The sequence below is a fragment of the Montipora foliosa genome, unplaced genomic scaffold (genome assembly GCF_036669935.1).
Source record: "Montipora foliosa isolate CH-2021 unplaced genomic scaffold, ASM3666993v2 scaffold_436, whole genome shotgun sequence".
Taxonomy (NCBI): Eukaryota; Metazoa; Cnidaria; class Anthozoa; order Scleractinia; family Acroporidae; genus Montipora; species Montipora foliosa.
Genome location: NW_027179741.1, coordinates 332,501 through 345,000, shown reverse-complemented (window position 1 = coordinate 345,000; position 12,500 = coordinate 332,501). Strand labels below are relative to the sequence as shown.

General features: G+C 40.8%; 2 protein-coding genes across 2 annotated transcripts in view; one reads left to right on the top strand and one right to left on the bottom strand.

Moving 5' to 3' along the window:
* The first annotated feature begins 9,850 nt into the window (after positions 1 to 9,850).
* LOC137988962 (uncharacterized) lies at positions 9,851 to 10,809 on the top strand. Its single transcript, XM_068834892.1, has 3 exons — positions 9,851 to 10,070; positions 10,239 to 10,307; positions 10,424 to 10,809. The coding sequence occupies exons 1-3, from the start codon at positions 9,851 to 9,853 to the stop codon at positions 10,807 to 10,809; spliced, it is 675 nt and encodes a 224-aa protein (XP_068690993.1).
* Positions 10,810 to 11,575: 766 nt separating this feature from the next.
* The window catches only part of LOC137988961 (putative nuclease HARBI1), a 987-nt gene continuing 62 nt past the window's right edge, over positions 11,576 to 12,500 (bottom strand). Inside the window, exon 1 of the mRNA XM_068834891.1 lies at positions 11,576 to 12,500. This exon is cut by the window's right edge and continues 62 nt beyond it. Coding sequence (XP_068690992.1) covers positions 11,576 to 12,500 — 925 coding nt within the window.

Below are 12,500 nucleotides of genomic sequence, written 5' to 3'. Positions count from 1 at the left end.
CTTCAAAGCACTCGATCAACGGGGCGCGATAGATGAAACCGGATATTGATCGGTTAAGTTCTCTCAGGACATGTGGCCTGGTTGTTCGAAAGCCGATTAACTTAATTCAGGATTACATAAACTTTGGTTTATTTTTTTCAATTTTGCAGTGCAAGTTTCTTTCGGTTATTTTTGGTTTTCAAGATGGACTTCCTCTCATGTAAAATTTTACCAAATATCAGCATTGTACAATATTTGGGAGTAGAGAAATAAACTCCTTGGTAATTTTTTAATCTGGGATTAGCGTTAATCGGCTTTTGAACAACCGGGTCTTCCCAGGCAAACAATACACGTTCAGTCTTTCGCATGAGGCCGTTTCTCGATGCGAAGCGTTTTCACCAAAAATTACAAGCGGTATCTATCTTGATTTCTTAACCAGGTGATAGGAAGCAGTCGAGTTCTGACATTGCAGAATATTGCAACTTTGTTCCACAATGGATTCGGCAAAAGGTAAGGTACTTTATCCCAGGGGTTTCTGGGTCTTTGCATGTTCATTAATTCAGGTGTTAATTTCGCGCCACTTTTCTCAAATCAACTTTGGTGTTTTGGTTGACAATAGGGACTTTAAGAAACCACGACTGGCGGCGACAGTAAAATATGAACTTATATTTTACCTACGCATTTTAAGTATGTTTCACACTGATAAATTCGGAATATAAATTAAAAAAACTATCCATTAATTGTCATTCACGTCCTTTTGCAGGCACGCATAATTTGGTCATTTCATGTTGTTGTTTTGTAAAGGGGATGGCAAAGAAATGTACCAAGATAACATTAAGATAAAGCGCACGTGCACAGCTATTGTTTTTCTCATTAAACCTTTTGTTTACTGACGTTGCCGTTGCCCTTAGTACACTCTTTTTTTATAAGAATGTTTTTTTTTTCCGGCCAAGGATGAATATTTTTTTCAGATTTTAAGCCGAAAATATTCATGTATTATTCTTAAATTATAGCTTACGACATTTCCGTTTTAGAATTTATTGGCGTATCAATTACATATGTATTACATGGCCCATTCATCGAACTGTCATTTGCGTTTAACATTTTGCTATAGCTAGTGCAGGTTTTTTCGTTTTGTTGGCTAATTTTGCCGCTCAGAGAAAGCAATAATTTTATACGGTTAAGTTAAAAACATAAACTTGTATTGTATTTACAGATGTTTCAAGACAAAATTATATCTATCCTTTTCAAAATCTCAGCCTCGGCTTTATTCTTAAAATATTCTTAAACTTTTGCAAATTTCAGCCTCTATATTCTTATAAAATATATTCTTATAGAAAAAAAGAGTGTATAAAGTAAAAATTACAACACTTCGCTGGTAAAAAAAAGTCGGGATGAGAGTGTGTGCACTCTTTAAGAGTCCATGTCACTAATTTTCAACCGGGCCATGCAATAGCGAAAAAACGAAAAATCTGAAAAAAATTCTCAAGATAGCCCTTGGTGAACTATTGCTAAAAATATAGATTTTACCTCGATCCGATAAATATTTTGGACGTACGGAGATAAACTTGGTTTCGCGGCTCTCAGGCCTGGTTTTAGGCGTCTGATACCTCACACCGCTGAGACCTCCTTTGAAAATTAAAACAACTTTTTTACGAAACAGAAAGGAACTAATCAAATAAGGCAGACAATAATACACATTTTGAGTGGTTATTTTCTCAGTTTTAATTAAAACTGAATTTTTGACAAACTTTCCAGTATTTACAAATTTCGAGCGATTTCTCGCTGCGCAAAATTCACAAAATTAAGGGCCTAAAATCATTGACTGGTACCTCGCCTGGTGTATCGAGGCTTATTCCACGTGAAAGAGCATTATTTGTTCTTGCAAAATCCATTTTCAAAACCATGGGCTACTTAAAATACAATTTTTGAGATCGAAAAATACACGCAATAGTTTCGTGAAATTTGAGCTCTTTTGATAATGGCGTACCCATGTCGAAAGGTCACATAAACATAACGACAATATATTTTTGGAAGTTAGCGATTTAATATTATCTGCTATCACTCACAAACTAATGTTTAAAAGACTAATTTGCGTAATTTGCCATCTCTATTGAGGAAAAATTAGAGAATCTGGTCGTTTATTTTGATCTCGAGTTCTCAAGTGTACACGGGTCACGTAAAGTTTGTCAAAGGTTGAAGGTGAGGCACTCATTGTCAAATCAAATCAAAACATTTTCTAGACAGAAATTTGTCTCAAACACACACGGCAACTTGAAATGGATGGCTCCTCATACCTTTCAGCGGGCTTTCTGGATACTGAAGAAACCTGGACTTCGTAGCGAATTCAAAGTTTGGTCAAATGCAACTGATAACAGTCGATTGCGTTACAATTCACAAGGAGACCGCTGGTCAAAGAACTATAAGGTCGATCACGCTAAGGAATTTAAAGAAATATTTTGAATAAATATAAATTTGACACGAGCTGCTATTACTCTGAAAGACGTTACTGTTGTAATTATTTTTAATTTTTCAAAGAAAAGAAAACTAAGTCGGGCTCGGACGGTCGGAGAGAAACTGAACATTCCTTATATGGTGACAAAACATAATCTCATTTGTTTCGGTATTTATTAGATTAAATACTCTGTCATTTTGAACTTCTTTTACTTTACCTTATTTGGATCATGATATCGAAAAATACCCGCGTCACTGAATTTAGTATGCTACAGAGGCGTCTGTTGCGCTGCGTTTGTTGTTTGTTGTTAAATTCGCATTGGACTTTCAACAAGAGAAATACTGTGATATCGTGTTTTCAGTAAATGTGTTGAAACTCGTCTCGGGAATGGCATTGTGTGAATATGCTACTCAAGTTGACGGACAATGCGGAGCTAACGCAGATAATCCAGGTAGCTCTCTATGTAGGGCAATCGCAAAATGTGACAAGGACATAAGAAGTCACCTGAGGTCTTTTGGCGCTGGTTTTGCGGATTCAACAGTAAAGACTGAGGCAGAACTTCTTCTTTCCAGGGCAGGTATGCATTAACACAGATCTTTGTAAATGTGAATTTGGTAGGCTTTTTGCTCAAGCCAGAGTTAGACAGTGTAGTGTGTATATTAGGGGGTTGGGTGGGGGGGGGGAAGGGTGCTGGTGGTGGTTAATGATGTAACGAGATACCTAAAAGAAGTAATCATAACCCTAATTTGAAACACTGCAGGGTATAGCACATTTTTTGATCAAGCTTATTTCGGTGTAAACATACCGTAATAGCTCAACCACCTGAAAACTCCACGCCCAGGCCCCCTGGTGGACCCTGGCCACGCCTACAGATTCTAATGCTTGGACTGAATATGAACGAAAACACTCTTTGAGTGGGCATTATGTATTATGAGCGTTTTTTTTTTCTTACATGTGTCACTGACTTCCATGGCGCGTTTGTACTACCTACGAAATCCACATTGCAAATAGAGCGTTAATATTCAAAAGATTCTGGTCGTAACCATGTCAGCAATTTGTTGTTTCTACGTCAACAACTTGCAAAGCGCTTTACAAATACCTACCTTGAAAATTACTAAAATTGCTATGGGTAATTGTTATCTTTCTTTTAACGGCTAGTGCTGTTTTGGTTGCTTTTTGGCGCTAAATTTGCCGTTTACATACAGGAAGACTTATATAAATTTTCAATCGCAAAATTATATTCCTTTCAAAATCTCACCCTCGAGTTTATTCTTGAAGTATGCTTAAAATTTCGCATATTTCAGCCTTGATATTCCTGTAAAATATATTCTTATTAAAAAAGTGTATTTTTAAGCTAACTAAGGATAATCGAACTGAGTTTGTCTAGATCTGACCGCTCCTTCTTTTTTTAGGTATATTCGACATCAGCGAAAGCCACCTTAACATTTCTATTTGTCCAAAACATCGGGATGCATTTGGCATACGCTGGCGTTGCCGAAAGCGATTCTGTTCTGTTCCGCCAAGTTGGGCACCTCATCAGGCAACGCAAATGAAAGGAGATCGGAGTATAACATTTGTCCAGTCGAAACTTATCTACAAGATAACGTCAACTGTAGTTCCTATCGGATCTCGTAAGTACTCTAGTGTGAGTTTTAGTCAAAGTAATCTTGTAGTGAGATGACTGTTTCTTCTTACAGCTTGTACTGTGTAGAGCGATAAGAGGCAGTCTAAATTTCCGCTTGCTGCAGATTATACACGAAAGCCATTAATTTTCAGTGCTGTAATGTATGAATATTATACTTGTTTTATTGTTTGCAGCAATATGCAAGCTTTGCCGTGTTTTGCTGAGTAGTCCAGATCTCACGCCCCGAACTCAAAAGACGGAGACTGTAGCCGATGAGCTACTAGTTAAAGAGCCATCGCCGCCAAACGAGTCCACCGAAAGTGAAACTGTGTAAGTCGAAGGAAAAAACCTAGATACGAGCGCATTATATTTAACAACTATTCGCCGCAGGCGGGGTGAACATTGGTGAATATTCACCTCGACTTCGTCTCGGGGAATATTCACCAATGTTTACCTCGCCTGCGGTGAATAATTGTCAAATATAGTTAATTTTTACTTTCTGCGCAGTTGCTAGAAATGCAGATGGTTAATTAACAATTATTCCATGAGCGCGCGTTGGATATGAGATGGTAAATAGCCAACGAGGCGCTACGCGCCTCGTTGGCTATAACCACTCTCATATCCAACAAGCGCGAATAGAATAATTGTTTTATTAAAAACGCCCCTAAAATATAGAAAACTAGAATACAATAAAAATAAAAAGGCCCAAAAAATCACGCGTATGCTTGCCGTGTCTGTAGATCATGGTATAATGGCTCATAACCCATGATGGCTTAGCCAGTCAAAACTCTCTAATTGCATTATCCAATGATCCAGTTTTTAATAAAATACCATATCTAGACTCTAACTTAAGTGCGTTGTATACAAAAGTTTTGCTTTCCGAGATAGCTTTTGCGTTTAGCTTTGAAAAAATGGGGAAATGCTATTGAAGACTGGGACACAACATTTAAATTGCTGGTAGCACAGACTACAGTGATATGATATTTACTCATTTGTCATCTTTATAACATTATAGGATAACGCGGATGAAAGTAGCAGTACAGATGTGCTGTGTCAGGCGATGGAAAGTATCATGATCGCATCAAACGACACAAGTCTGTATGTCCCGTCTCAAACGGAAACGAGTGGCAGTGAACTTTCAAGTGATAGCAGAAGCAGCGGGAACCTCAGTCTTCGCCGAACGAAGCTTAACGAATTCTTGGCTATCAGCGGAAAGTCTACCTTAACACAACAGCGGAAACCTTGGGCTAACATGTTAGGTAGGACGAGGCATGTATACGTCACTAAAGCAAGAGACGCCGTCGTGGCAGCACTGGAAGTGATTATTCCAGATGACGCTGGTGGCCTGTTGGAAGCATTGAAAGAGTCTGGTGAAGTTGAGAGTGCTTTGGGTGTATTGTCTGAACCCCACCCTGCTGATGACAAATATCTGAAGTCCCTTGCAGAGGCATACCAAAATGCATCCAGCTGGGACACGCGACGACAAGTTCTCTCCGTTATGGCCGACCTTGTGCCATACAGTCTTATCCAGCGATACCTACCGGGTATCACGGAATATCGAGTGAAGACCGCACGAGAACACGGAAAAAAATACGGGCGTGGCTCGGCTGTACTCCTGTCCAAGAGCCCTCGTATGCGTGTTAACTATGCTCAACTGGACCACTTCCTAGAATTTATCACCAGTCCACACGTAGTAATACACCTGCCTTTTGGCCAAAGACTACTTTCCCTGGCAGATGGAAGTCTTCTAGAAACGCCAAATCTCATAAGAACAATGATACCAGAGCGAATTGTGGCACAGTATACGCAATACTGTAAGGAAGTCAACTTTACGCCGTTCAGCAGATCAACCATGCTGCGTGTCCTGTCCTCTTGTGCTGCAACGGTACGAAAATCACTTCAGGGGCTCGATTACATAGCGGCAGACGGCGGAAAGGCTTTCGACGAACTGATTGAAATGGTACTAAAGCTGAGTAATGACGACAGGGTATGGGTAAGCCGCTTGCAGAAGGTGCTGAAGGAAGCTAAGCAGTACATCAAAGGCGATTATAAGGTATGGAGGAGGGCGATATTATAGCCTTATAATCCGTGTACAAACTTTCCGTAAAAATACTTCGTAAGTGTGTACTTATGTGTATGTATTTTGAGGAAGAATTTGAGCGATGTGATAGTCAGGCGTAGAAAAAGACCCGCAGTCATTACCATAATAGACCTGTACTGACATGACTTTAAACCTGCCTTGAACGCTATGGGCAGGGATTCCGCTATTCGTGCAGAGGGAGGGGGTATACAATGAAAAGCAACGGCCAAAATATTCAAAATCTAAGAAATGTAGGGTTTATTGAAAGTTAGCTTCTCAGCTAGTCAGTCAGTCAGTCAGTAAGGAGGTTATCTTTTTCTTTTAATCTTGTTTGTAGATATCGTTATGAGGTTTATGGTTTCCAATAATCTTTGCATGATGCTATATATGAAGATGGCGTAATTTGTTATCAACATACACTGACATACCCTTTTGCTGCAGGTACATGTTTCAACTCATACAACCACACCCGACCACTGTAGCAGTTACGCCCTAAGCGACCCCAAAGATCAAGCTTTTCGATCGGATTGTGGCCACAGCCATGAAGACAGGTGCCCCTCGTGTGAGGTGCTTAAGGGTGCTCTAAGGCAGATTGAAAATGTTGTAGCAGAGTCCCCACTACCGAAAGATGAACGGGATGACATGCAGTATACTTTCCGCCTTGCAGTGCAGGCCATAGAGTCTTGGAAAGCGCACCAACTTCGGTCTTTGCAACAAGACAAGGCAAGAATCACTGCCCTAGAAAGTCTAGATGAGTCATCGGTACTAATAACCCAGGACTGGGCTATGAAGTGGCTACCACAAAGATACCGGGAGACTCAAGCTGACTGGTTCGGCAAGGTGGGTATCTCGTGGCATGTCAGCGTAGTAGTTCGGAGGTTGGCCGGTCAACTGGAGCAGCAGACCTTTGTCCACATTTTAGAAGAGTGCAGCCAGGACGCCCATGCTGTTGTCCGAGTTCTCCAACACACACTGAGGTCACTGAAAGTCGAACATCCCGAGATAAAGTTTGCGGCACTTAGACAAGACAACGCTGGGTGCTACCACAGTGTGGCAATGCTATCAGCGTGCCGTCTTATGGGGACGGCGACTGGAATCCATGTCAACAGGGTCGACTTCAGTGACCCTCAAGGAGGCAAAGGCCCTTGCGACAGGAAAGCCGCTACCATCAAGATTCACGTGCGACAATACATTAACGAAGGCCACGATGTGCTGACAGCGCACGACTTTAAAGAAGCCATGCTGTCTCATGGAGGGATTAATGGGGTTCGTGTAACCTTAGTCACTGACTTCCTCGAGAAGCCACAACAGGAGATGACAGGCCGCTGGGAGGGAATCAGTAGCTTTAACAACTTCCTCTACCAGGAGGACTGTGTCACAGTTTGGAAAGCATACAACATCGGGAAAGGAAAAAGTATCCCATGGTCTCAATTACAAGGTAACCGCTACAACTGAACAAAAAACATCTATGGCAGCAGAATCCCCCTGTTAAATTGGGGACACCTACGATATTTCAAATATTAGCTAAAATACTAATGAGTCAATAGGGTCAAATTAAAAATGGCTGGCTTTTCCATTAACGATTCCTTATTGGCGATGTGTTCAGTACTGCACGATGAATTAATTCGTGCGACTTCTTTTCTGATACGACAAAACTTCAGCTTATACTCGCTTTTCAGCCATCCTTCTCCTTCCCCCTCCCCCAGATCTCAGTCATTTTTCATCCTAGGATGAAAGTCATTTTCTCAACGTAATTTTGATTGTTTGTTGGTTCTTCATGAATATTTTACTCAACTCTTAATTTAGATACTATTAATTTCATTTTCTTATGTATATGATTTAGTTTCAACGCATTTAGAGGAAGGATGGAAGGCTAAGGTGTCCAAGGGTGGGTTTGCGCCATGTTCTAGAGGAAAGCGCGAACCATCCAAGAAGCCTGAACACGTTGAAGGTGAAGAGGACACAGGTGACGGCGTGGACGAGGAGGCAGAAGAGGATGGCGAAGGGGCGGATGCTAGCTCGTTGTTGTCATGTCCTGTTGAGGGATGCATACGCACCTATCAGAAGTACCACAACCTGGAGCGCCATTTGCTCTTCGGGAAGTGCACGCTCGTTTCAGAGAAGTATACCCTTTTAGATACCGCTAAATTAGCGTACGCTGAGAAAGTTCAAGAGGGTCTCACTACTCAGCCAACACTAGCTGCCCCAACCACCACTGAAGTCTCTTCAGAATCTCCCTTGGTGCAAGGCTGGGCTCTAAAAGGTGCGAAAAAGTCCACCCGTTTTAACCAGAATCAGCGTCAGTACCTCGATAACAAGTTCCAGATTGGACAGGAGAGTGGCCTTAAAGCCGACCCTGAGAAGGTGTCACGGGACATGCGCTATGCTAGAAGGGACAATGGTGAGCGTTGCTTTCACGTGGAAGAGTTCTTGACTGCACAGCAGATTCAAAGCTACTTTTCACGTACTGCTGCAAAATTGAAGCACGCAGCTACCACTCAGTCAGGGCATGACTCCATCGACAATAACGATTGCCAGGCGGCCCAAAAGCAGGAGGCTTACTCGTCTGTCCGCTTAGCTGTCCTTCGCCAATGCGAGCTGTTGCACCCCATTGTCTATGACACGCTGAACATATGTTCCTTGTACAGCAGCAACAAGCTGACCAAGCTCAGTGTTGCACAACTGAGGCTTATCTGCAGCTACTACAACATGAACATAGAGGAACAACAATCAAAGCGAAAAGCGCCATACATTACTTTTCTCTCGGATCTTGTAGGGTCCTGTTCTTGCACTAAGGTCTAAAGAGTGCTTGCGATGTTATCGGAATGTAAAATATCCTCTGATAATGTTAATTGTCCCATCTGTTATATTTTGTTTTCATACAAACTTATACTGATGTTCTTCCAACCGGAATTATTCCATCTCTTGTACCGTTTATTCCGTTCCTCTATAATTTATTAAGTGCGTTTTGTTCAAGTTATAAATAATCGAGAATGCCAGAGTTTTTTTTATTTGTATTCTACAACCGAAATCGTAATTTAGGGTCGGATATGAAGCGACAGAAAAACAATATCGCGCCCACAATCAAAGTTTCTGTCAGCGGTCTCTTGTAACAAAGACTGTAACGCATATATTTCTGCCGTTGACAGTGAATTCTGTAACGGTCGAGAATGCTGATCCAGCGACAGATTTTTCAAGCCTAATACAAGGTACGAAAGATGCTATTCTCATTTTAAGCGTTAGAAAGCCATGTCGGAATGACAAATGTTCCGATTTGATTTCATTAAGACTGCTTTGACCTTGACACCCTTTTACCCGTTACAACTCGAGGTCTAAAAAAAAGCCAAACTTTCAAATTTTCCTTACAAGTTATACCAATCAAGCAGAATAGTCTTGTAAACATTAGTTTGTGAGTGATAGCAAATATTACTAAGCGCTGAGTTTCGAAAATATATTGCCGTTATAGCCCCGTTTACACGAGCAATTTTTATGTGACAACTTTATTTATGTGACAATTTTTATTTGCTCGTGTAGATGAGGGAAATTGGCCAATTTTTATGTGACAAATACATTTCCTGAAAAGCTGGCGTGTTAGCTTTTATGTGACAAATAAAAATTGTCATACACGGAAAATTGCTCGTGTAGACGACTCGTCACATAAAATGTGGCAAATATTGGTGGTCCCCAAGCTTCCACTGAGAACGCGATCAAAATGGCGGCCTCCACGTCGATCAGCGCTGCTTCCAGTAGAGGAATTTATTGGCCAGATCGAGTAGTGACTTTGTTGCTAGGGGCCGTCAGAGAAAAGGAGAGTCTCTGGAACACCAAAAGCGAGGCATACAAGAACCGAAACGTAAAAAAAGCACAGTACGAGGAAGTACTGCAGGTGATAAAAGAAGAATTGCTAGACGTTGATCTGGCAAGCCTCAAAGGTATGCCTACCACTGTTGTTATCGTTAATATAAAGCAAGAATGTATGATATATATTGCTAAACTGAAATAATTTTACCTGCAATTTGTAGGCTTTTGTGCAAAACCATTTGAATTAAAAAAAATCAAAATTTGCATTTACATTCTTTTATCTGGCTTTAATTCCTTAGGTAAAATACAGAGTTTACGAACATTTTACCGTGAAGAGGTGAGAAAAATAAAGAAGAGCCAGGGTACAGGTAGTGGGGCAAGCGATCTTTATGGAAGTTTTTCGATGAGTGCAGCTTCCTAGATGAGGTAATATACAGCAACCGGCAGGTATTTACTAATGTCAGAGATGAAGATTCATCACCAGGACCTGGAGGTGAGGAAGAGCAGCTGGCAAATTATGATAATGCAGATACAGAGAGCGAGAGTAATGTTAGTGTTAAAAGTGCAAGCACTACGTACACAACAGAGAGGAAGAGATCTGATGACAATCCTTTGCTGGAGTCTGCCACATCTGCCCTGAACCAGCTTGCAAAAAATGCAGCATCTGCACCTGAAGATGAATGGGATATTTTCGGTAAGGATGTGGCCAGTTCCATCCGACACCTGGGGGATAAAGATTTGCAACGAAGGGTTAAGTTTGCGGTCCAATCAGCAATCTTTCAAGCAACAGAGCCCCCAAGAGTTCCATATCAGCATTATTATCAAAGAGATGATTCATTTTCTGCCCAGCTACAACAGCCACCATACTAAATGACTTAAGACATGTTGATAGTATAAGAATGACTCATAGGAAAACTTAGACCTTATGGCAGACCAGAGTATAGTGCATTCCTGTCCCCAACAGGTAGCAATTGCCTATTATATTACTACAAAATGTATCCACTTTGTCCTCACTCAAACCATCTTCTTGTCAAGAGATTCCTCACCAATGAACCCCTCAGAAATATTCTTGACTCGGGTATGGGCCTGAGCAAATTACTATGTACTCTACTGAATCTTTTTATTCTGTAGCGGAAGTCAATAGTTTTAGCAGCTTACTGTAGTTGTTTGTTAAAGTTACAGTCAGTGATAATATTTTGCTTTTGAAAATTGCATACTTGTAAAGTTTACATTGTAAATGCACAAAATATTTAAAAGTAAGTATTTAAGATTTAACGGACTTGCCACAATTCTGGTTATTATTCATGTTGGACTAATTATTACACTTGAAAAAAGACAGTTGGGTTTTTCTTGGTAACCGTGTGAGTTACAATAAAGCAAATGCTTGGGATGCACATCCAGATGTGTACTAATGAAGTTATATGAAAGAAAATTAAATAACAAACTAACAAAAGCATAATTTTGTTCAGTCTTCCTGTCTCTTGGTAGGTCACAGTTTCAGAATTTCTCATCACCTAAGGCTACTTTAGATAAAGCTTTCACAATGAAGACTGGAAGTTAATAATAGGTAACCATACTTTCTAACAGTAACGAAGAATGTCTGATTCCACATGATGAATGTCATCAATCCAAATACTCAGCTGGTCATTGCCCACTGAAAACTGATGGCACCTTCTTCAAAGAAGTAGTCTTTGAGATCATCCCGAACTTCTCTTGCTTGAACTGTTGATGAACGGGCACTAGGATCCGAGCGTAGGTCACAAATGTTATCACTGCCTATTTGGTTTCTCCACGATCCTGGCACAACATTACCAAATTCATCCTCATTGTCGATGGAGCCTGGAGCTGAGTAGCATTTGTCCTTCCTGGTCATCAGAAAGTTGTGTAATGCAAAGCAAGCACGCACTACTTGCATTGCATTTGGAACATCCAACTCTAGTGTTCTCAGTAGCAATCTAAATCGAGTGCACAGCAATCCAAAAGCGTTTTCCACAATCCTCCTCGCTCTTGATAGGCGATAATTGAATATTTTCTCGTCACCCATTGCTGTTCGGTGTGGAAATGGCTTCATTAGATTTCGATCTAAGGCAAAAGCATCATCGCCCAACAAAAAATAAGGTATTGGTGTTGTTCTTTCTCCAAGATTAGCTGGTTCTGGGAAATGGTTTGACTTGCACGTATTTCCTAGGCAACTGTCCTTAAAAATTCCCCCATCAGACTGGCTTCCTGGTGAGCCGAGATCGAACGAAATAAATTTAGCATTGGCATCAGCTATAGCTAGGAGAACAATACTGAATTGCTTTTTGTAGATGAAGTACTCAGAGCCTGAGTTTGGGGGAGCACGCATGTTAATATGTTTTCCATCTATGGCTCCAACTGCATGTGGAAACTGCCATTTGGATTCAAATTCCTCTGCAATTTGTTCCCAATGTTGTTTTGAACTTGGTGGCTGTCGGTATTCATCCCTCAAAACATTATACAGGGCTTCACACACCTCAGGTATGATTTTTGAAATAGATGAAACAGATATGCGAAAGCTATACATGAGATCTTGGTATGAG